General features: G+C 60.8%; 1 protein-coding gene and 1 long non-coding RNA gene across 2 annotated transcripts in view; one reads left to right on the top strand and one right to left on the bottom strand.

Annotated features, from left to right (window-relative positions):
* The first annotated feature begins 2,079 nt into the window (after positions 1-2,079).
* Positions 2,080-19,451, top strand: LOC125351409. The gene is made up of 3 exons (XR_007210943.1): positions 2,080-2,091; positions 13,785-13,788; positions 19,218-19,451. It is a non-coding gene; the product is annotated as an uncharacterized LOC125351409 (long non-coding RNA).
* The window catches only part of Ube2g2 (ubiquitin conjugating enzyme E2 G2), a 17,643-nt gene continuing 5,939 nt past the window's right edge, over positions 11,787-23,490 (bottom strand). Inside the window, exons 2-6 of the mRNA XM_048346109.1 lie at positions 22,470-22,505; positions 22,333-22,378; positions 16,512-16,630; positions 15,211-15,351; positions 11,787-13,740 (exon numbers count right to left, since the gene is read on the bottom strand). Coding sequence (XP_048202066.1) covers positions 13,628-13,740; positions 15,211-15,351; positions 16,512-16,630; positions 22,333-22,378; positions 22,470-22,505 — 455 coding nt within the window. The 3' untranslated portion in view covers positions 11,787-13,627. The remainder of the gene's footprint in view (positions 13,741-15,210; positions 15,352-16,511; positions 16,631-22,332; positions 22,379-22,469; positions 22,506-23,490) is intronic.

Genomic DNA, 23,490 nt, shown 5'->3' with positions numbered 1-23,490 from the left:
GGCCCAGGGCTCCCGGGTGGCCGTCCTGGGTGCGCGGGGAGGGCACCGGCTCGAGGATGCCTCGGTATACCTCACTCTACCGCAGCTCGGGCGCAGGGGCTCCCAGAGGGCCGGGGCGGACCACCGTGGCTCGATGAGAACAGAATGTGCTGTACAAGCCGTCTGTGCAGGGAGGGCACCGGGCTCACGCCTGCAATCCTAGCTACTCGAGAGACTGAGATCTGAGGGTCGTGGATCAGAGCCGGCCGGGCAGAAAAGTCCAAATGACCACCAGAAAACAGGAAGAGGCGCTGTGGCTCTCAAAGTGGTAGAGCGCTAGCCTGGAGCCAAAAAGCTCAGGGGCAGCGCCCAGGCCCCGGGTTCAAGCCCCGGGACTGACAACAAATAAAAAGTGCATGAAAAGCATATCCACATCGCTACGCTAGTGAAAAGCCACCTCTAGACGTAAAGCAACGCGGTGTGGAGTGAAAGCAAGAGGCAGCGCGAGGAGTCACAGCCCCGTTCCCGAGGAGACGCCGACGAGGCTGCGGGCTGCTTGCCGAGCCACAACAAGAGGCTGTACGTGTCCTTCGCGGGGTCACAACAGTAGCAAGCTGGCGGTCGTGACTGAGCCAAGAGCCCTGGAGCCCTGGACAGGGCCACTCCTGCCGGGGGGGACCTCGCACCCCGAGTCCCCCCGCCCCCCGGAGGTCTGGAGACGAGGAGGCAGCACTGGCCGCACCTCTGCTGGGCACCAGGCCCCGCAGGGCCGTCGGAGGGCAGAGGCAGGGCCGCAAGCCTGCCCCGCCGCTGCCACGAAAGGTGGCACAGACATTCCCTGAAGCCATCCCCAAGCCCCGGTCTCTGCCACGTCTACAAGTCCCGTCTTGAAGGGCCTACCGTCATCCTCAGCCTCCAGTTATTTTTAACCAACCTTCAAACAAAGACACCCGGCACCCAGACCCACAAAGACGCCCGGCCACGGAGCACACACCAGCCAGCCCGCCACAGGGAAGAGAGGCAGCCTCGAGACCCTGGAGCGACCGGACACAGAGGCGGGGGGCCTGGGAAAGCTGGACCTTTCCAGCAAGAAATAGGGAAGAAACTGTGAAAGGCGAAAGCCATGTTTCAAACCCCACACAGATATCATGCCGCTGAGATTCCACCGGCGCTGCCAGGCTCCCACTCGGAGGCTCACAACAGCGCGGCTGGACAAATGTGGAGGCCGGGACCCGTGCTCCTCACCAGCACGCCTGCCTCATTCTGGGGTCCGCGGGTAGAATCTGCTGTCTTGGCTTTCCAGCGTGGGGGGGCCTGTCCACACCCCTTGCCCTGCTGCGTGGTTCCAGTCTCTCACGACAGCCCGGGACCTTCCTGCCTCGCCCCACCTATGAGGTCCCCCCCACCACGCCAGGAGCCCACGCACAGAGGCCCCGGCCCGGCCCTCCTCACGATTCTGCTACCACCGGGACTTGAGAGGTTGAGGTCCCAGCCCGAAAGGGAATCTGCAAGCTGGGGAATAGAAGAGAATTAAATAGATCCAGAAGGACACAGGAGAGATAAAAAGGAATGGAAACTACAGAGGAAAAAGTGGGGAACACCAAGGTCACTGGGAGGGTCAACAGACTTTGGGGGGATGGAGGGAGGGGGAGGGGGAGGGGGGACACACCGGCTGGGATTCCCTCCCGCAGAGCACTCGGCAGCCTGGACAGCACCACGAGCCAGGCGGGGAGCTCAACGGCGAGGCCACGGGAACGTGCGCGTGGCCGAAGGACACAGCTCAGCCCTTGGGCGGCCACGGGGGGCCCGGCTGTGGCCGGAGGGTGCGGCCCCTTCCCCCCCCCCGCCCCTCGCCACGGCTGCGGGGCGTCCGGGTCCCCATCCACCGGCCCAGCAGGCCTCCCTGCGGGGCCCCGGGCCCCCGCCGCCCGCGCGGCTCGCGGAAGGGGCCGCGTCCGGGGGCCAGGGCGGCTGTGCCTGTGTGTGTGGCCGAGGATTCACAGGGAGCCAGGGACGCCGCCCGGGGTGGACGCCAGCCAGGGCCGGCCGGCCGGGCGAGGCTCAGCCTGGGCCTGGGGTGGGGGTCCCGGCCGACCTGAGCCGGACGCCTGGGTGGGGGGCGCAGGGGGGCGGGGCGCAGGGGGGCGGGGCAGCAGGGGGCGGGGCGCGGGGCAGCAGGGGGCGGGGCAGCAGGGGGCGGGGCGCGGGGCAGCAGGGGGCGGGGCGCGGGGCAGCAGGGGGCGGGGCGCGGGGCAGCAGGGGGCGGGGCGCGGGGCAGCAGGGGGCGGGGCGCGGGGCAGCAGGGGGCGGGGCAGCAGGGGGCGGGGCGCGGGGCAGCAGGGGGCGGGGCAGCAGGGGGCGGGGCGCGGGACAGCAGGGGGCGGGGCAGCAGGGGGCGGGGCGCGGGGCAGCAGGGGGCGGGGCAGCAGGGGGCGGGGCGCGGGGCAGCAGGGGGCGGGGCAGCAGGGGGCGGGGCAGCAGGGGGCGGGGCGCGGGGCAGCAGGGGGCGGGGCAGCAGGGGGCGGGGCAGCAGGGGGCGGGGCAGCAGGGGACGGGGCGCGGGGCAGCAGGGGGCGGGGCGCGGGGCAGCAGGGGGCGGGGCGCGGGGCAGCAGGGGGCGGGGCGGGGGCAGCAGGACCCCACCGCATGGCAGCTGGCGGCTCACCATGGCGCCTGGCGTGGCGCAGGAGGAGGGCCCAGCGCCGGCCTCAGCCACAGAGACGCTGGGGAGCCCGGGTCCCCCGCCGGGAGAGGGGGCCTGGGGGCTTCGCAAAGAGAAGGGCGGGTCAGAGGGGCCCCCAGGGGCTCTGAGTGTGGGGACCGCAGCCCCCCCCACATGTCAGAGGGTCCCCTCCCCCACGGCTGAGTGGGGACCACAGCCCCCCGCAGGTCAGAGGGTTCCCTCCCCCCCATGGCTCTGAGTGGAGACCACAGCCCCCCTCACATGTCAGAGGGTTCCCCCCTCCCCCGCGGCCCTGAGTGGGGATCGCAGCCCCCCTCCCCCGCGGCCCTGAGTGGGGATTGCAGCCCCCCCCGTAGGTCAGAGGGTTCCCCCCTCCCCCGCGGCCCTGAGTGGGGACCACAGCCCCCCCCGTAGGTCAGAGGGTTCCCCCCTCCCCCGCGGCCCTGAGTGGGGACCACAGCCCCCCCCCGTAGGTCAGAGGGTTCCCCCCTCCCCCGCGGCTGAGTGGGGACCGCAGCCCCCCCGTAGGTCAGAGGGTTCCCCCCTCCCCCGCGGCCCTGAGTGGGGACCACAGGCCCCTGTAGGTCAGAGGGTTCCCCCCTCCCCCGCGGCTGAGTGGGGACCGCAGCCCCCCCCCCGTAGGTCAGAGGGTCCCCCCTCCCCCGCGGCTGAGTGGGGCCCGCAGCCCCCCCCCGTAGGTCAGAGGGTCCCCCCTCCCCCGCGGCCCTGAGTGGGGACCACAGCCCCCCCCCGTAGGTCAGAGGGTTCCCCCCTCCCCCGCGGCTGAGTGGGGACCGCAGCCCCCCCGTAGGTCAGAGGGTCCCCCCTCCCCCGCGGCTGAGTGGGGATCGCAGCCCCCCCTCCCCCACCCCGCAGGGCGGGGACGGCAGCAGGCCCCGGGGACGTTCACCTGGTAGCCAAGCGTGTGTAGGCTGGCAGACCACAGGTGATTCATGTGGCTAATTTATTTATGACAATCAGGCTAAATTTAGGTTAATTACTTTTTAATCTTTGTCTTGAGGGTACAGGAAACGACTTGAAGCGGGTCCGCGAACTCGCAGCGCTGCTGGGTGAGGGAGCGCTATCTGATGGTGCCGCTGCCAGCGGGGCCGGGCTGGGCACGGCTGGGGGGGGGACGGGGCCTCTGCCTGGAGAAGCCTGGCTGGACTGTGGCTCGGCCCCGTCACTGCAGCTGAGCCCCCCCAGCCTCTTCCCCCCAGCCCCGTCGGGTCTGTCCCCCCCTCTGTCCCCCGGAAGCCCCCGCCTCATGAGAACGCGGCCTGCCCTCCCCAGCCCTCCCCGCCCGGCGGCACCCACGATGCCGGCCCTTTGCGCCTCACACCGGTCCCAGGTGGAGAGAGAGGTCGCCAGCTCCTGCACACAAAGGAAAGGATTGGTGTGGTCACACACACGTGCACACACACGCACCCCTGCCAGGCAGCAAGTGTGGTTTCGTTAGGGGCAGGGGCAGGGGCGGGCGGGGCCGGCTGAGGGGAACGAGGGTGAGCGTGGCCCCCATACCTCACTTCCGTGGAGGGAGCAGAGCCTGCTGGAATGAATGGTGCCGGGGGGACGGGGGGTCACCGTGCCGGGGTGCAGAGGGCTCCAGGGAGCTCCCTCCCCGGCACTAAGCCAGGCCACCTCTGCTTCCCCCAGTCCTCCCACCCCCCCCCGTCCTGCCCCCTTCCCCCCCCCCAGTATCCTGCCTCACCAGACAACCTGATGCCGCGACCTTGAACTTCACAGCCTCCAGACCGTGGGACGCACAGGACTCGTCTGCTCTTGGCCAGTCGGTGGCCTTCTGTGACAGGACAGGGACGGGCCGAGACAGAACGAACAGTTGCCAAACACTCCGCTGCATTGCGGTGCTGCCCACGGCAGCCTGAGCCCACCCCAGCCCCGCCAGTCCCGGCCAGTGGGCACGATGGCTGGCCCGGGCTGGGCTTGGGGACGCCCACCACGGAGGCCGCATTCGCACTGCTGTGGAAATGAGTTAAGAGAAAGCCCTGTGCAGGGCCCGGTCCAACCCAAGGGCCAGGCAGAGGCAGAGCCAGGACCAAGAAATGGGGGGCGCCCCACTTCCCCTGTGCCCCCTCCCTCCCTCCCAGTCCCCGTCCCCAGGTCATGCGGTCCCGAGGGGCTGGCCTCCACGGCTGCCATGTGCCGGTGGCCGCACAGAAGGCAGCCACGTGTGCGTGCTCAAAGGGCAAGCAGGAGGACTCCTGTCTGTGTGGGCTAGTCTCAGGCTCACAGAGGGCCCAGAGGGGAGCTGGGGGGTCCTAGCGGGTAGTGCCCCTGCCTAGCAAGCGAAGACCCACTTCAAACCATCCACACGCCCATATGCCAGCTGTTCCGGGGGTCGAGGGAGGGGATTCCCCGTCCCTCCAGGAGTCCACCGCTCAGACAGTCTCAACAAAAAGATGGATTGACTGGGGAAGCAAAAAGCGAACTGACCGGCCAGGGACGCAGCACAGACTCGGGCGCTGAAACTGTGACCCCTAACAGTCCTGGAGCTGGGGTTTACAAAGGTAAAAGCGTAGCACAGATGTAGGGGGTTGACGCAGGGGTAGAGCAAGCATCAAATGAGTTAAGCCATTTACAGAAGCAGAATCTTGCGGTCATGTTGACCTAATATTTAACTTCATTTTGACAATTGCTACCATGTTTCCCCAATCAAGATGGCGTCAGCTCTGCTTCCAAGACCCCCATCACAGTGTGAGTCTCCACATAGCACAGGCCTGAAGCTGCAGGCAGGGCACAGCTTTGGTCTGAAACTAGCACTCTCACTCAGTGCTTTTAAAAACATTTCCAGGGCTGGGAATATGGCCTAGTGGTAAAGTGTTCGCCTCGGATACATGAAGCCCTGGGTTCGATTCCTCAGCACCACATATATAGAAAAAGCTGGAAGTGGCGCTGTGGCTCAAGTGGCAGAGTGCTAGCCTTGAGCAAAAAGAAGCCGGGGACAGTGCTCAGGCCCTGAGTGCAAGCCCCAGGACTGGCAACAAAAACAAACAAAAAACCATTTCCAGACACTTGACAAATGGGATTATATCAAAATAAGTTTCTGCACAGTGAAGGGCATAGTTACTAAAGTAGGAAGACAGTCAACAGACTAGATCTTTACCAACAGTACATCCGACAAAGGCCTAATATCCGAAATATATGAGGAGCTCAAGAAACTAAGCCCTCCCAAACAAACAAACCAATCACTAAATGGGCAAAGGAACTAAGGAGAGACGTCTCAGGAGAAAAAAAACGGCAGAGACTCGAGAGGAAATGCTCAGGACACCCGGCCATGAAGGAAGCGCAAATCAGAACAACTCTGGGATTCCGTCTCGCTCCAGTTAGCTTGGCCACCACCAAGGATTCAAACACCGCCACATGCTGGTGGGGACGTGGAAAAAAGGAGCCCCACTGCGCTGCCGGTGGGAATATAAACTCGTACAGCCGCTCCGGACAGTCTGGAGGCTCCTCAAGAAACTCAACCCAGGGCTCCGGGAACCCCGCCCTAACCACTCCTGGGCACCTGCCCAGAACACCACGAGCCAGGTGCCTGGAAAGACACTTGCACACCCACGTTCACTGCCGCACTACTCACAGAAACCAAGTCATAGAACAGTCCAGATGCTCTACAATAGAGGAGTGGATCCAAACTATGCGGCCCCTATACACAATGGAATCTTAGTCATCCATTAGGAAGAATAACATGATGTCATGTGCAGGAAAATGCATGGACCTAGAGCTGATCTTGTTAGGTGAGGCGAGCCAAGCTCAGAGAGACATACGGCGTGTTTTTCTTTCAATGTGGGAGCTAGATCTCAAATATGGGTATACAGAACTCCAGCCATCCACACAACAGTCAGGTTAGGATACTCTTAGGAGAGAAATACAAAGGCCCAACTTCTCTGAAAGTGTAAAGTAGTATTTATTGAAGCAAACCCCAGGAAATGGACATGAATCTTTGGTGGTGGTGGTGGTGGTGGTGGTGGCCTTCCTGCACCTCTGAGACTGCCAAGGAGCTAGTAAGCTCAAGAGAAAAGTCAAAATAAAACCCAAATAACCTGTAAGAGACAAAAAGAGTCACAAGATCCAGCAGGGACAAACAGAAAGCAAAGAGGAAATTGCAACTGTGACTAATATCCAAAGTCACACTTCTGGAAAGACAGGTTGCCAGACTGGACTTTAAAATGTATACATACATACACACATCTATAGAAACACAAGACCCCAAATACACACGGCCTAAATGTGATTCACCTCAAATAGGGTCCTATAACTAGGACCAGAGAGAAGGGAATGGAAAAAGAGATGGCAACAAGCCAGCTACGTGGGAGGCAGAGGTTGAGAGGATTGCAATCCGAGGCCAACCAAGGTAAGAGCATAAACCAAGCATAGAGGCACGTTTCTAAAGAAAGGACCTCAGTCCACAATTCCCATCTTTAAAAAAGAAAAGTACAAAGGTGCAATGCCAAGCACCTCTTCATGTACATATATATAAAGACTCCTAAGATATGCAAACAAAAGACTCCTCTTCTGATGACTCTGTGCTCTTTACCGTATCTGTGGTGTGTGCACCTGTGGATCTGCAGGAGGGGAGGGGAGGGGCGGGGGGGGCGGGCACAGAAGTCCAGGACACAGGGTGAACGCGTGCAGCAGTGGAGCACACTGAACATTGAGGACAGTGATCTCTACGGCTCGCAGGTGGAGACGGGAGGGAGGGAATGGGAGAGAGCGAGGGGACAGGTAACGCTGAGTGAAAGGAAAGGCTCTCTACCCACCTCGTGTAAGCGTAACCCCTCTCTGTACATCACCTCTGTAATAACAATGAGGTAAAAAGAGACTGGGGATGGGTCTCCGGTAAAGAGCCTGCTGTTCAAGTCCCAGTGCTGGAGGGGAAAAAAAGGAAAAGGAAAGAGGGTAGGATGAACACAGTCAGAGCATATTATGTACACAGATGAAAATGGTCTAATAAATCCTTTATTTGGTATAACATACGGTAACAGAAAAGAAAAATAACCATCGTCTAGAGGGTGCAGAGGTTCCGAGCTTTTCTCCTGAGAGCAGCATGCACCTTGGACTTGGCTGGCGGGTTCTACCGAGTGTGCAGAAGCACCATGTCCTAAAACACAAACAGCAAAGTGTCGGGGTGACCTGCAATTAAAGTAGCCATGGATGGAGGTGAGCCTGGGTGAAAGGTGGCAGGCAAGAGGATAAGGGCTTTCAAAATCAACCTGCGCTACATAGCAATACACGGCCTCAAAAAAGGGAACACTAATGACCCAAGGCCCACCTAGCCCTCATACCAAAAGCAGACAAGATGTGGCATCAAAGACTCAATTCATTCATGAGCGTGGACACGAAACCAGGGACCAAGTGCAGCTGGAGGTGCATGTGCATATACTTGTGTGTGTGTGTGCAAGTGGGTAGGTGCCACGCATATCATACACATGGGCATGAGTGTGCACACATGTATACAAAGCCCACAAAGCCCATGCTCCGTATCCATGCTTGGATTCAACCAACCGCTGGTCAAACATTGTCAGAGGCTGGGAAGGTGGCTTAGCGGTAGGGTGCTTGTCTAGCGTGCATGAAGCCCTGGGTTCAATTCCTCATTGCCACATACACAGAAAATGCCGGAAGTGGTGCTGTGGCTCAAGTGGTCGAGTGCTTGCTAAAGCAGCTCAGGGACAGTGCCTAGGGTCCTGAGTTCACCTCCCAGGATTGGCAAACAAAACACCAAAAACCGTCAGGAAGATCAAGCTGCCCCTGCCCACGTTTTCCTTGGGCTCCGACTCTTTCCAGGGCCTGTGTGCCAGGGCCGGGGGCGGGTGCCCTGAGGGACCCCGTGGAGCCTGCCCCGGCCCCCTGTGTGCCAGGGCCAGGGGGCGGGTGCCCTGAGGGACCCCGTGGAGCCTGCCCCGGCCCCCTGTGTGCTAGGGCCAGGGGGCGGGTGCCCTGAGGGACCCCGTGGAGCCTGCCCCGGCCCCCCTGTGTGCCAGGGCCGGGGGCGGGTGCACTGAGGGACCCCGTGTGCCAGGGCCAGGGGGCGGGTGCCCTGAGGGACCCCGTGGAGCCTGCCCCGGCCCCCCTGTGTGCCAGGGCCGGGGGCGGGTGCACTGAGGGACCCCGTGTGCCAGGGCCAGGGGGCGGGTGCCCTGAGGGACCCCGTGGAGCCTGCCCCGGCCCCCTGTGTGCCAGGGCCGGGGGCGGGTGCCCTGAGGGACCCCGTGTGCCAGGGCCAGGGGGCGGGTGCCCTGAGGGACCCCGTGGAGCCTGCCCCGGCCCCCTGTGTGCCAGGGCCAGGGGGCGGGTGCCCTGAGGGACCCCGTGGAGCCTGCCCCGGCCCCGTGTGCCAGGGCCAGGGGGCGGGTGCACTGAGGGACCCCGTGGAGCCTGCCCCGGCCCCGTGTGCCAGGGCCAGGGGGCGGGTGCCCTGAGGGACCCCGTGGAGCCTGCCCCGGCCCCCTGTGTGCCAGGGCCAGGGGCAGGTGCACTGAGGGACCCCGTGGAGCCTGCCCCGGCCCCATCTGAGCCTCACAGCACACGCGTTGACAACTGCACACCAGCACTCGCTCCGTGCTGGGAAGCCGGGAGGGCCGGGCCGGGCAGGGCCGGGGTCGGGCGCTCGTGCGGTGCTGCGGCCCTGCCCAGGCCTCGGTGTCACGGGTGGGAGCTGGTCCAAGCGGGAGAAGCCGTGTGGAGCCCGAGCCGGCTCTGCTCCTGGCTGCACTGTTCCAAGGCCAGCAGAGGGGCGGTCCTACACGCCTGGCTTCCACCTGAACCCCTTCCAACATCAGCGCCTCTGCCAGGAAGCAGAAGGCACACAAATGCACACACGCACCCCACTTCAAAGCAGCTGCACGGCCGCTCCCCACAGCTGCTCCACCCCCCGACCCCGCCCAGCCTCAGTGGGTGCCGTCCACGGCCTCCGGGTGTGGAACCTGGGCCACCCCCAGGCAGAGCGACATGGGGACGAGAGACTTGTGCGCACATCTGGGTGGGGTGGCACTGGGGGCTGTGGCCTGCTCCACGTGTCCCGAGGGGCGCCACCCAGGGGCACAGCACTGCTGAGGGCTCCTCTGGGGGTGCATGGACGCCCCGAGGGGCGCCACCCAGGGCAGGGCACCGCTGAGGGCTCCTCCGGGGGTGCATGGACGCCCCGAGGGGCGCCACCCAGGGCAGGGCACCGCTGAGGGCTCCTCCGGGGGTGCATGGACGCCCCGAGGGGCGCTACCCAGGGCAGGGCACCGCTGAGGGCTCCTCCGGGGGTGCATGGACGTCCCGAGGGGCGCCACCCAGGGGCACAGCACTGCTGAGGGCTCCTCTGGGGGTGCATGGACGCCCCGAGGGGCGCCACCCAGGGCAGGGCACCGCTGAGGGCTCCTCTGGGGGTGCATGGACGCCCCGAGGGGCGCCACCCAGGGCAGGGCACCGCTGAGGGCTCCTCCAGGGGTGCATGGACCCGAGGGGTGCCACCCAGGGCAGAGCACCGCTGAGGGCTCGTCCGGGGGTGCGGGCAGGGTGCATGGACCCGAGGGGCGCCACCCAGGGCAGAGCACCGCTGAGGGCTCCTCCAGGGGTGCATGGACCCGAGGGGTGCCACCCAGGGCAGAGCACCGCTGAGGGCTCCTCCGGGGGTGCGGGCGGGGTGCATGGACCCGAGGGGTGCCACCCAGGGCAGAGCACCGCTGAGGGCTCCTCCGGGGGTGCGGGCGGGGTGCATGGACCCGAGGGGTGCCAGCCAGGGCACAGCACCGTTGAGGGCTCGTCTGGGGGTGCGGGCGGGGTGCATGGACCCGAGGGGTGCCACCCAGGGGCACAGCACCGCTGAGGGCTCCTCCGGGGGTGCGGGCGGGGTGCATGGACCCAAGGGGTGCCAGCCAGGGCACAGCACCGTTGAGGGCTCGTCTGGGGGTGGGGCGGGGTGCATGGACCCGAGGGGCACCACCCAGGGGCACAGCACCGCTGAGGGCTCGTCCGGGGGTGCGGGCGGGGTGCATGGACCCGAGGGGTGCCACCCAGGGCACAGCACTGTTGAGGGCTCGTCTGGGGGTGGGGCGGGGTGCATGGACCCCCCGAGGGGTGCCACCCAGGGCACAGCACCGTTGAGGGCTCGTCCGGGGGTGCGGGCGGGGTGCATGGACCCGAGGGGTGCCACCCAGGGCACAGCACTGTTGAGGGCTCATCTGGGGGTGCGGGCGGGGTGCATGGACCCGAGGGGTGCCAGCCAGGGCACAGCACCGTTGAGGGCTCGTCCGGGGGTGCGGGCGGGGCTGCTGCTCGTGCCCTCCTCCTCGCCAGCACTCTGAAGCTGGGTACCGCTCTCCATGCCCGTCTCAGGTCAGAGGCTGCCGGGCGGGCCAGGCCGGGCCCCGGCTAGCAGCACAGGGACCAGAGGCCGGCTCAACCCCTTCTCTGTGGCAGGGCCACACCCGTACCTGTCCTTCCACCCCCCTTCTTCCCCTGAGCAGCAGGGCCTCCGGAAGGAAAGAAGATTCTGGACTCTGGGCAGTCTGGGTGCAGCACCCCCCCAGGCCGCAGGAGGGCAGCGGGCGGTCGGGCTGGACGCAGGTGCCCCGTGCCGGGTCGCGAGGCGCGCTGCGGTGGGCAGGGCCGGGGCGGCCCCAGGGGGCGGTGTGGTGTGTCTTCCCACACTTACCCCCTCCACCCGGTGGAAGGCTGGGCTCCCGGGGTACCCGGCAAGGGAGGGGCACGAGCTGGGCTGCGGCTGCTGACCCCCACGTGCCGGGGAACCCCAGGCTCTCACTCCCAGCTACGACACACGGTGGGAAAAGCCGGGGCCACCGGGCCGGCTCACACCGTACACTCGTGGCCTGGAACGGCCACCGAGCAGAGACCGCCGGGCCGCCGTGGGAGCTGACCTCCGACCTCCGCCAGCATCCACGGCGACAAGGCCTGGAGCCTGACTGCTCCCACATCCGCAGCCCGAAACTGCGCAACTCATCCGTGTCGGCAGCCACGCAGACCTCCACACGCAACCCAGCCTCCGAAACCAAGACACCCGAGTCCCGGGGACCAGAGAGGGGGCGGGGCGGGGCGGGGCGGACGCCCGGGCGCCCTCGGGTGCTGCACAATTAGATGAACACACACAACAAAAACCCTGCAGAGGGGAAATACACAACTTTATTTTTTGATACAGTAGTTCACTTCCACTGTAGAAGAGAGGTGCAATAGGACTTTCTCTTTAAATTTAATAAATGCAAACGAATAAAAACGCTTGGGTGTGTGGAGACGGCCTCACTCCCTCAACCTCAGCGGAGGCCCACGGGGATCACGTGTGCTGTGGGCAGCCACTGCCAGAGAGGGAGACCTACAGGGATCACGTGCCATGGGAGGCCCGCACATGGGGCCGCTGCCACGGAGGTGGAGACCCTCACACGGAAGCGCTGCCACGGAGGTGGAGGCCCGCACACGGAAGCGCTGCCACGGAGGTGGAGACCCTCACACGGAAGCGCTGCCACGGAGGTGGAGGCCCGCACACGGAAGCGCTGCCACGGAGGTGGAGACCCACACATGGGACCGCTACCACGGAGGTGGAGACCCACACACGGGAGCACTGCCACGGAGGTGGAGCCCGCACACGGGAGCACTGCCACGGAGGTGGAGACCCACACACAGGAGCACTGCCACGGAGGTGGAGACCCACACACGGGAGCACTGCCACGGAGGTGGAGACCCACACACGGGAGCACTGCCACGGAGGTGGAGCCCGCACACGGGAGCACTGCCACGGAGGTGGAGGCCCACACACGGGAGCACTGCCACGGAGGTGGAGCCCGCACACGGGAGCACTGCCACGGAGGTGGAGGCCTGCACACGGGAGCACTGCCGGTTGCTCTTCTACTTTCCAGAGGGGCATCTTGTTTGTGTCTGCAAATACTATTCTGGTTCAACATCTTTGCTCTCTGCCCTTCCAAACGTAAGCCACACTCAACTTGTCTTCTGAGAGGCTGACTATGGAGCCCCGAACCAAGGATTAACACCACAAATCGTGAGGTTTTGGTATACAAGGGGACTCACGGGACACAGGGAGAAAGGATTCTGTGGAGGAAAGCTTACTGCCGGTCTCAGACTGTGCCTTATTTTAAAAATAAAGAAATACCATTTCACATCATGTGCGTGGGAGGGACCGAGCAGATCTGCTGCTGCTCGGCCTGGTCTGCGGCTGGCGCCGTCCACCCACGTCCCAGGCCACCGAAGGTGCTCCCCTGGCCTGGGTGGGGCGCAGGGCCCCGGCCACTTCCTTACCGGGTCCCGCCCACGGCAGGAGGGGTGACGGGGCCCACGGCTCCCCCGTGTGCAGCGCAGGGTGCAGCGCCTCGGGTCTGCGAGCTCCGCACACGCAGCCTGGAGAAGCTTCCGTCTCGGTCGGTGGCCACCCACAGCCTTCCACCCCATCTCTCACGAGTCGAAAATACTCAGTGATGGTGTGCAATCCACACAGCACTCTAACCGGGCTGTGAACAAGCTCTGCGTGTAAAACACCAAAGGAGAAAGGCTTCGTGGGGGCACAGGGGACCCCAGAGGGGACAACGGGGGCCCACAGAGCCCACAGCCCTGCCTGCTGCAAGGAATCCTGAAAGGAGCGTGTCTCTCTTTAGCACGTGACCTGAAGATGAGGCTCTCAGAGCTCCAGGGCGGAGGAGCCGCGGGGCACAGCGCCAAGCCGCGGAGGGAGCCGGGAGCCGGCCACCCTGCGGGCGGGCCGGGAGAGGTAGCGATGGCGGCCTGGGTGACCTCCCCAAGCCCTCAAGGAGGAACACTGTGGGAGAGCAGCAGGCTGCGTGTCATGATGTACACAAGTCGCCCTGCAGTGGAGAAGCCGGGCGGGGAGGGGGAGGAAGCGAGGGCTGCCTGTCTGGGGAGCCAGCGCGGTTCCGGAGCAGAGCGCCGGACGGTGCCACGGGGCCTGCGTGTCTGCACGTGCGTGGGGCCCCACGTGTCTCAGAGCCCCAGAGACTTCTGTACGATCTGTTTGGCAATCCTGTAAAACTGCTCCCGGTCATCCCGCCACATTTTGGAAGCATCCACGTTAGCTCCACTCTCGTCGTTGGGCTCTAAAAGAGAAGGGAAGATCCACGCACAGGGTTCCGAGTACGAGCTGCGTGGAAGGGCCTCCGCCTCATTGGGAAAGGGTGGGGGGGTGTAAGGGGCTCTTGGGGAGTCCTGGGGGAGAAGGGGACTTCAAACACAAGGGAGAAGGTAAGGTCTAGAACCAGAACGACAAAGGTCCCCTCTCAGACCAGTAGTTAGTCCTGCCAGTGACCTGGGTCCCCCAAATTCTTCTCTTTCTACTCTGGGGACTGCCTAGTACTCAAAGAGGAACAAGTCACACACCCAGTGACACTGTGAGAACCTGAACCTCCATGTCCTCAACTCCATCTCTCCTCTTCCTTAGCTGGGGGCACACAAAGCCACTGGGTCCAGCCATGCTCTGTGCCCCCCAAAACACAGCCTGCTGCCCACAAACTCTGCACCTCCCCACCGCCCACGGCCTGCTGTGCACAAGCTCCACACCTCCCCCCCCACACACACACGGCCTGCCGTGCACAAGCTCCACACCTCCGTGCGCACACACACACGGCCCGCTGCCCACAAGTGCTGTTCACAAGCTCTGCACCTCCTCCCACATACACACACGGCCTGCCATGCACAACCTCCACACCTCCCCCCCCCCCCCACACACACACACGGCACGCTGCACATGAGCTCTGCACCTCCCTAACTCTCTCAGCCGAGGGAGCACTCACCGAGCTCCAGGGCTCAGGTCAGACTCCTCCCACCACCTCGGCACAAACCAACTCAGCTGCCTCCTTCCAGGCCCAGCTCTCATCCAAATGCCTGCCCTTCCTCTGCCGTCCCCTCTGCCTTCTGGGGCCAGAGCCTGTGCATCACCTCACATCAAACGCACCACGCAGACAGCAGCTGTGAATCTGCCGAGTCCCTGAGGATATGGGGGCCTCACAGCTGGGGACTCTTTTCATGAGCTTTCTGCCCCCAATAGAGGGTGTCACCCACAGCAAAAGCCAATGGAGTGAAGATGCCTGCAGACACAACGACCAATCGTGGCCGGCCACACGCTCCACGCCACGGCTCTCCTGCACACGGACGTTATCAAAGGACACTTAATTATGCTTGGAAAAGTGCACACAGGTAACGTGAAATGAACTGTGCAACTTGTGGGAGGGGAAACTGGGGGAGAGCGAAGGAAGGGATGATCGTGTCAAAAACAACGTACTTATTGCCTGACCCAGGGAATGGAAATGCCTCCATACAACACCTTAATAAAATTGTGTTAAAAAACAAATACAGGAAGTGACACTGTGGCTCAAGTGGTAGAGCACTAGCCCTCAGCTGAGGAGCTCAGAGACAGTGCCCAGGCCCGGGGTTCAAGCCCCCCAACTGACAACAAACAAAAAATACTGTGCACAGACTAATTACAAAAAAGCAAAAGGAGCTGTCAGGAGGGCGTCCCGGGGAAGGAAGAGCGGCGCGGGGCGTGGGAGGAGCGGGGACCCGTGGCTTACCTGCCAGCATGCTCACCACCGACAGCAGGATCTTCTCCACGCTCTGCACGGGGCTCCACCGCTCCGCGCTGCTCTCGTAGCCCATGGGGTCGTCGCCGGGCGCGTGCAGGATGGAGATGCAGACTCTCCCATCGGGGTAAACTGCCAAGGTCGGAGGCGGCAGCTGAGCCCAGGTGGCCGCCCAGGGTGGCCCGGCACTGGAGGGGGCTCTTGGCCCACGCACCGTGCGTGGAGCCGGCACGGGGCACCCTCACGCCGCCACTGTGACAGGACTCACCCGCCCAGGGGGGTCTTGAAAGCATCACCTCCAGAGGAGTGAACCAAAGGCGACCTGGCAAGTACCAGGATTACTCGGCACACCTCTCAGAACGTTCCTAACACGCCGGAGAATCCTGAACCCAACTGCATAAGGCAGATGCTCACATGGCGAGGACGAAGGCAACTGGGACGGCCTCCACCCTAGCAGACAACTCCGCCCCAGCACTGCACGGGGCCCTGAGTCTGCGCGGACGCACGTCTGACCCTCCCCGTCAGCAAGCACTCTCACCCTTCAATCAGGGGCAGCCTGGCATCGTCATCCCCAGAACTGAACAGGAGGTTCAGCCTGCACACACACACACACACACACACACACACACACACACACACTCTCTCTCTCTCTCTCTCTCTCTCTCTCTCTCTCTCTCTCTCTCCCCGTGGACTGAGGTGTGGAAGGATAGAACCCCTGAGGTTACAATGACTCTGCGTAACTGTGAGTTACAATTTAGAATTGCAGGAGAATCTAGAGATGTCAGTAGTCTCATTTTTCTTTAGTATTTACCCCATTTCCCAGTGACCCCGTTCTTGGTCACCCAGGAACCTGCCACCAATCCTGGCTCAAGGTGGACACATCCTGTGCCAGGCTGCCCCGACTGTCCCGGCACGTGGAGTCCCCGAGCCGCCCTCCCTGCCGAGAGCTCGGGCCGAGGTGTTGACGGCCGCCTCCCAGTGGGACGCCACCCTTCCCTCCACTACGCCGCCCGTGGCTGTACTTCCTAAACCCGTGTCCAGCTCCCACACCCGCTTCCTGCAGCGGTTCCGCACCACACCAGAGTGGCCCTCCCGGGACCACTGAGGCACACGCTCCCTCACACACACACTCACCGGATACCCATGGCTTCCTGGGTAAGACATCTAACCGGCCCGGTCCTGCCTTCAGCATCCCTCTCCTACAAGGGCCTCGGCAAACGGGACCCTGTGCCCCAGCCCTACAGAGCAGGGCCCCGTCTCACGCACAAGAGCAGAACCGCGCGATGACTCACTGTTGGGGTGGAACATCTCACAGGTGAACCTCATCTTGGGAGGACTCAGCGGATAGTCCAGTGGGAAACTCAGGATGGCAGGAAAAACTCCAAACTCAAAGCAGGTGTCTTCAGGGCCCCTGGAGCAAGGGAAATCCACAGAGAGAGCTTCCAAGTGTACTGCCCAGCCCCGACACCACCACTGTACAGATAGAATAAGGAGCTGCTACTTTTCTGAATGGAAACAATGTCTCCTCCCCTGCCTGCTCCTTTAAATCTTAGGCTCAACACCAAGACTGAAGCACAGGTGTTTCCTGCCTCAGTAAAGGCAGCAGCCCGCCAAGGCTCCAAAAGCCGCACTCCTATTCCGAAGTCCTCAAATTTGACAAAGATCTCAAGTAGCGGTCGGGAGCTGCAGGAAGGACCAGGTCCACCCTTGGGAATCCCACTGAGGAGACTGGCATCCGACCATGGACCAGCCCTAGTCTTCCCTCCCAGGAGACTGGCGTGCCCCCCCCCCCCCACACCGTGAACTCAAGCAAGCAGAACTACAGTGCTGACCAAGAGGGAGCAGCTAGGGGGAGGGGCTCACCTAGGAGGCAGGGGCACCAGCAGATGCACCCCTGGGGAAGGGCTGAGGCTGCGGGGGCAGGCAGAGTATCTCACTAAGCTTGTAGATGTATTTTTAAAAACAGCTTTGCGGGCTGGGGATATAGCCTAGTGGCAAGAGTGCCTGCCTCGGATACACGAGGCCCTAGGTTCGATTCCCCAGCACCACATATACAGAAAACGGCCAGAAGCGGCGCTGTGGCTCAAGTGGCAGAGTGCTAGCCTTGAGCGGGAAGAAGCCAGGGACAGTGTTCAGGCCCTGAGTCCAAGGCCCAGGACTGGCCAAAAAAAAAAAAACAGCTTTGCCTTCCTCTAAGACAGAGCATCCCAGAGGCCTCCAGGCTCTCACAGATAGGACTGCTAACATCATAAATGCCTCCAGTGTGAATCCAACATAACCCACGTGAAAAGTTACCAAATACAACAGTAGTCCTAGCCACTACAAATCAGGGGATCAAATTTTATTTTTTTTTATTTTTTGCCAGTCCTGGGGCCTTGAACTCAGGGCCTGAGCACTGTTCCTGGCTTCTTTGTGCTCAAGGCTAGCACTCTACCACATGAGCCACAGAGCCACTCTTCCGGCTTTTTCTATATATGTGGTGCTGAGGAATCGAACCCAGGGCTTCATGTATACAAGGCAAGCACTCTACCACTAGGCCATATTCCCAGCCTCAGAATCAAAGTTTGAAGCCAAACTGGGCAGACAAATCCAAGAGACTCTTATTTCCAATTAACTAGCAAAAAGCTGGAACTGGAAGTATATGCCTCAAGCAGAACACCAGCCATTAAAAAGCAGAGTGTGGGGCCGTAAGTTCAAACCCCAGTACTAGCACGGCGGGGGGAGGGGAGGGAGGGAAGGAGAATGGGGGGGAGAGAATGAATGAATGCTGTTTCTAGCTAGGTGCCAGTGCATGGTACCGTACCCCTAGCTTCTTGGCTGGGAGGACAGTAGTTTGAAGCCAGACCCCCAAAGATTCAAGAATTCCACCCCAACTCATTGTGGGGCACACGCCTGCCATCCCAGCTGCTCATGAGGAGACTCACGGTCAGGCAACTGGGGACAGGAACAAGGCTGAGACCCCCCACCCCAGAAAGGAAAGCCGCCCCAGGGGCACCTATCTGTCCCCGTTACAGAAGCAGCAATAGGAGAACTATGCTCAAAGTACAAACCGGTTTATAAAGTTTTAATGACATCATTTTGGTTCAGTGCTATTCCTAATATGTTATCGGCAAAGTAACAGAAGCAGTACTTTGTTTCCATAATTAGGAAAAAGAAACGAGTGAGGTTTGATTCCCGCCACTGTCAGGGCTGCTCTATAAAGCCAAGTTTGTTCAACCTAAGTGACAAACCTCGACTCTGAACACCGTCCCACACTTCCTGGGGAGCGAGGGTGAATGGCTCCTTTGTGTGGAGATGACAGGACGGCATGACAGCCCCCTGGAGCTCTGGCATGCCACCAGGGCAGGGCCTGTGAAGAAGCTACCGGCACGGCACGGCACGCGGCGGCGGCCTGTTGCCAGGCAGAGGGAGGGCTGCCGGGAGCCGCGCTGGCCCGGGGCCCCCTTCTCATCCCACAGCAGCCCAGTCCCCGCACGAGGCTCCAGAGAGGAGGTGTCGGGACGACGCAGTCCGAGCCACGAGGTCAGACAAACGCAGACAGCACCTTCCCTAGCGGTGCTCGTGGGTCGGGCGCGCCTGCCCCGCCGGGCTTCCCGCACCTCCAGGCCAGCCTGGCGTGTCTTTGGAAAAGAACTCAACTTTGATAACAGGTCTTTCTCAGGATGGGGCTTTCTTTTTTTTTTCTGAATACTTATTTATCGTCAAAGTGATGTACAGAGGGGGGTCGCAGTTTCAAACGTAAGGCAGTGGATAATGGGGCTTTCTTTAAATGAAAAAGGAAATTATCACTGAGTTATTCATATTTGCAAAAGCATGACCAAACACTTCCTAAAGAACGCCTCCACGTGCAGTATCAAAGGCGCTTGTGAATGTTCCAGCTCAACGCTGGCTTGAATCGGGATTCCTTTTGCTTTTCCAGAGTGCCCCATGCTTGGACAGGTGTGCAGGTGGGCTCGTGTGCGGCGGCACGCCAGCTGGCTGTGGGAAGGGCCGCGGAGCGGGGGAGGCAGAGCCCACGGGCTTGTGGGTAAGCTGTCCTGCTGCACATCTGGACCCCCTCTCCCCTCAGAGATCGTCCACACAAGCAAGGAAGCACAACAGATTTGTGCAAAGCAAAGACATTATTCTGAAGCCTACACGGCTTCCTGCCTTTCAGAGTCGATGAGTTCAGAGCTATGAGGTTGGGGACGAGACAGGCGGCGCGAGGCATTTCTACATAGCAAAGTCACTTCTGAGTCCTCCTGAGCCAGCCCGAGACACCCGCGAGCATCACAGCGGAGAACACACGGGGCAGCTCCAACTCCACCCAGAGACTCGCCCTCCACTTCCAAGACACCCCAGCTACAAGGGATGGAGGAGGGGGGTAGGGTGGCGTGGTGAGTACTGGGGTCGGCCTGAGTGTCGGGCCATCCATGACCCCATGGTGGGCAGGGGTGCGGCAGCTGCTCCGCTACTCTGAGAAAGGTGTCGCAGCGCACACCATGTCCCACACAGGTGTGATGGATGGTGGCCGTGAGTGCACTCCACGCAACAGTGGCAACTGTAGTCAGTGCCAGGGGCCCGCGCCAGCCCCCGGCCTCCCTCCGTGGGTCTCCGCCTGCTGCCCTGCAGGGTTACAGGAGCCAGGCGGCGGGGGCTCGTGAGAAACCACCAGGGGCCTCTGCTCGGGACGTAGGCACTGCCCCGCAGAGGACACACAGACGAAGCTGCCTGTCCTCCCTCCCCAGACACAGCTCTGGACTCGCCCATGCCGTGGTTTGGGTACGAGGCCAGCAGCCTGTGGAGTGGAGTTCAAAGCGGAATGGTGGATGAGGAGGAGAAAGCCTGTCCCTGCGGGCTACTACCTGAAGGAGCATGTCAGGTGCCAGATCTTCCCCTCGCCTTCGGAGGTGAGCAACCTCCCTGGCCCCAGGCTCCGGCCCCAGGATGCTCGGCCTTTTCTCAGACCCAGACACAATGGGACCCCCGTAATCACAGGCTGAAAGCTCTGGAACCAGAGGCCAAACTCTCCCCTCCTCTCAAGCTGTCTTCTCAGCTACTGGCCACAGCGATGGAAGCTGTGGACACAAGGCCTGTTGCCTTACTGCCTGGACCTCCAAATCAGGGCTGCACAGCAGCCCACACGGGCCCCAGGCCAGAAGCCAGCAGCAAATCCTCCCTGAGGCAAGGCCGGTGCTAGCGGGGGGGGGGGGGGGAACACGGGCCGGGAGACAAGGGAGATGAGAGAGCAAAGAGGCCTCCCAGCCCATGAGGGGCAAGCCCAGCCAGCTGCCTGCCAAGCAGCAGGGTGAGACAGCTCCGCCGGAGGACAGTTAATTCCCTAGTCAATGTTTTAAGTACATTTGTAAACGGCCTCTTGTTTGTGAAGGGTCTGGAACAGGACCAAAACCCACAAAGTCACTAGATCTTGAAACGGGGGAATTCCACTCTAACGCAAAAGCCTTATTCAAACACAAACGTGCTCTCCCTAAAACAGCTCCAATTACTTTTTAAGACAGGTTTTCAAAATATTGGTTTAATTTTATGCTGCTTATCCAAAATTAGTAATAGTTACTCTAACAGATTTTTCACAACAAACAACTGTCTGAAAACCACACTGGAGGGCTCAGCTGTTCCTCAAGAAGCTTCCAAACGCATCCATCCCGGAAGAGGGGGAGGCAGCACCAGGCCAAGTCTGTCAGACACCCTGACCCTGGCACCCGGCACACGCTTACGGCAGGGCACAGATGTGTCCCGGCAGGCGAGACACACACGGGATCCCTGCCTCTTCCACAGGAAAAGGCGCTGGGATAGGGCTCGAGGGTGGAAGGCTTGCTAGCATTCCCAAGTTCCATCCCAGGACTGCAAGAAGCAGCAGGATCACCGTGCTGCTGACAAGCAAGGCCCCACCACAGCCCAGCAGGACGGCGCCGACGCCACCCGCCATCCCACACTGCCTCAGTGAGGGACACAGTACCTGTCCTGTCCCCCCAGACCTGTGGCTTCAGACGAAGAGATAATACTATGAGCAAAACTCCAAAAACACACACGTTTCAAATAACTGCCCCATTTTACTAGGAGCTGTCAGCTGCTGTCCAGCTCTCACCGTGCCTGACACACAATTAGTGCAGTTGTATGTTAGGGATGCACCGAGAGAAAGAGATCGAATCTTTACGGCATGCAGTACACCTCAGGTCTCAGGGGTCACCAAGGGTCACGCTGTACCACATCAGACACACAACAGACGTACAAGCAAAATCATGTGCCACAGCCCAAGGAATTAGGGTCTGACAAATTACCATGAGAGGAGACCCCAGTGATTTCTCTGCATGATTTTTATTTTTCACTTTTTACTCATCGTTTTTCAAAAAAATGCCAAGAAATTCCTCACGTGAGGTTTAGAAAAGCCTAGCAACTCGGGAGGCTGAGATCTGAGGATCATGGTTCAAAGCCAGCCTGGGTAAGAAAGTCCGTGAGACTCCTTTTCTTTGGCTGGTCCTAGGGCTTGAGCTCTGGGGCTGGGTGCTGACACGGGACGGGGAACCAGTTTCTCCATCACAGGTGGCCCTATAACAGATACCCTGGGACCCAGCATGGGGTCGGAAGACCGGCCTGGCTCCATCTCCCAGTGGGAGGTAATGGGACAGCACCCTCAGCCTATCAGTACACCATCATGGCATAACCATCCATTATGTGTGGGTCCCAGCAGACCAGGTCAGAGATGGATGGGACCAGAGGACGGGCTAGAGTCAGCTGCAGAGTTGACGTTCCCCCAGACCAGCAGGAACTTCACATCTTTTGGGTCAGTTTTCTGTGCTGATTTCAGGGAAAGATTAGTGAAAAATAAGCACTTCATTTCCTTCCTCACAGAACCACATATTAAAAAATGGCCACCTTGAAACTCTCCTAACATACAAGTACTTACAACTAAATCTTACTCAGAAAACATGGTCATTTCTTTGGATCCACACTGCTGTTTTCTGCCTTCAGATTAGCAGCCTGGATGAGAGCCCAAGGCACCAAGATGCTGCTGCTGGCCCAGCCAGGCTTCAGCGCGGCCTCACTGTCCAGTGGGGTTCTTGGGCTGACCTCCAGTGAATGGCTCAACACCAGTGCCATGTGTGATTAACTTACATGATCAACGCCTCCCACTCAAAAAAATTCTCTTCATTCATGGGGCCTGCAGGAAAAGAAAATAAATAGGAACACCTTAACTCTGAAGGCAAATCTGACAGTAAGAAGATCCCAAAGAAGCCACCAGAGTCCCTTACCTGCCACAATTCCTTCCGGAGGATTCAGCGTCAACTCTATGAAGGCAAAACAGAACAGTTACCATGTAAACAAGGGGGTCCGGTCACTCTAACCAGCACCTTACAAAGGATACAAGCTATATGAGTCAGAAGCAAGGTCTCGGGCTTAGAACTGGACAGTTCTGTTTGCCCCAAATCAATGCTCCTGGGGTGCTGAGGAGACCCGCACGCTCTCCCTTAACCTAGAGATGTTCTGAGGAGACTCAGTGCACTGAGCCTCTTCCCCTGCCCTTTCCTCTACACCAGTTCTAGTTCATGCTCAAAGCTGCACTCAACAGCCCAGGAAGAGAGGGGGGCCCTAAAATCTCCTGGTGGAGAGGGAGGGGCCCCTGAAATCTCCTGGGAAGGAGGGGAGTCCCTGAAATCTCCTAGGGGGAGTGAGAGATGGTCTGAAATCTCCTGAGGGGAGAGGGAGGGGACCATCTGAACTCCACAGCTCCACACCCCCACTCTAGAAACCCAAGCTCTCCTGCTTCGTTACCCGCCAGCACCATCTGCTGGTCACTGGAGGTCCTCAGAAAAGGGCAGTGAAGGATGGTTTACAGATCAGAGCAAGGTTCAAAAGAGAAACCCATAGGAACCATATCAGAAACCTTGCAAAAGACTGTTCATTGACAGATTCCTTGAGAATGTTAATTTGTTTTAAAATTATTATTTTGCGTTATACTTGTAATCCTAAGCTACGGAGTCAGAGGCAGGAGGGTTCTGAGTTTGAGGACAGCTAGAGCTGACAGAAAAACATAAAGTGGAAAAGGGCAACTTAACTGAGGCCTCCGGATTGGACTGACTTGATGTGACTGCTACCCTTAGACACAGAGAGAGAAGCCAGGGAGAAAGACTGGCCCTGGTCTCGTCTCCCTCCTTCACCTGGGGCTTCCTGCCTTCAGGACTGTGAAAAAGCACGTTTATGTTGCTTAAGCCATTTGGGCCAGTAGTCTTAGCAAGCTGACACAGACACCAAACATCTGCAAATATGTCAAAC

Source organism: Perognathus longimembris, chromosome 5 (genome assembly GCF_023159225.1).
Source record: "Perognathus longimembris pacificus isolate PPM17 chromosome 5, ASM2315922v1, whole genome shotgun sequence".
Classification (NCBI taxonomy): domain Eukaryota; kingdom Metazoa; phylum Chordata; class Mammalia; order Rodentia; family Heteromyidae; genus Perognathus; species Perognathus longimembris.
Note: the sequence above shows the minus strand (reverse complement) of the source record. Positions and strands in the feature narration are given on the sequence as shown.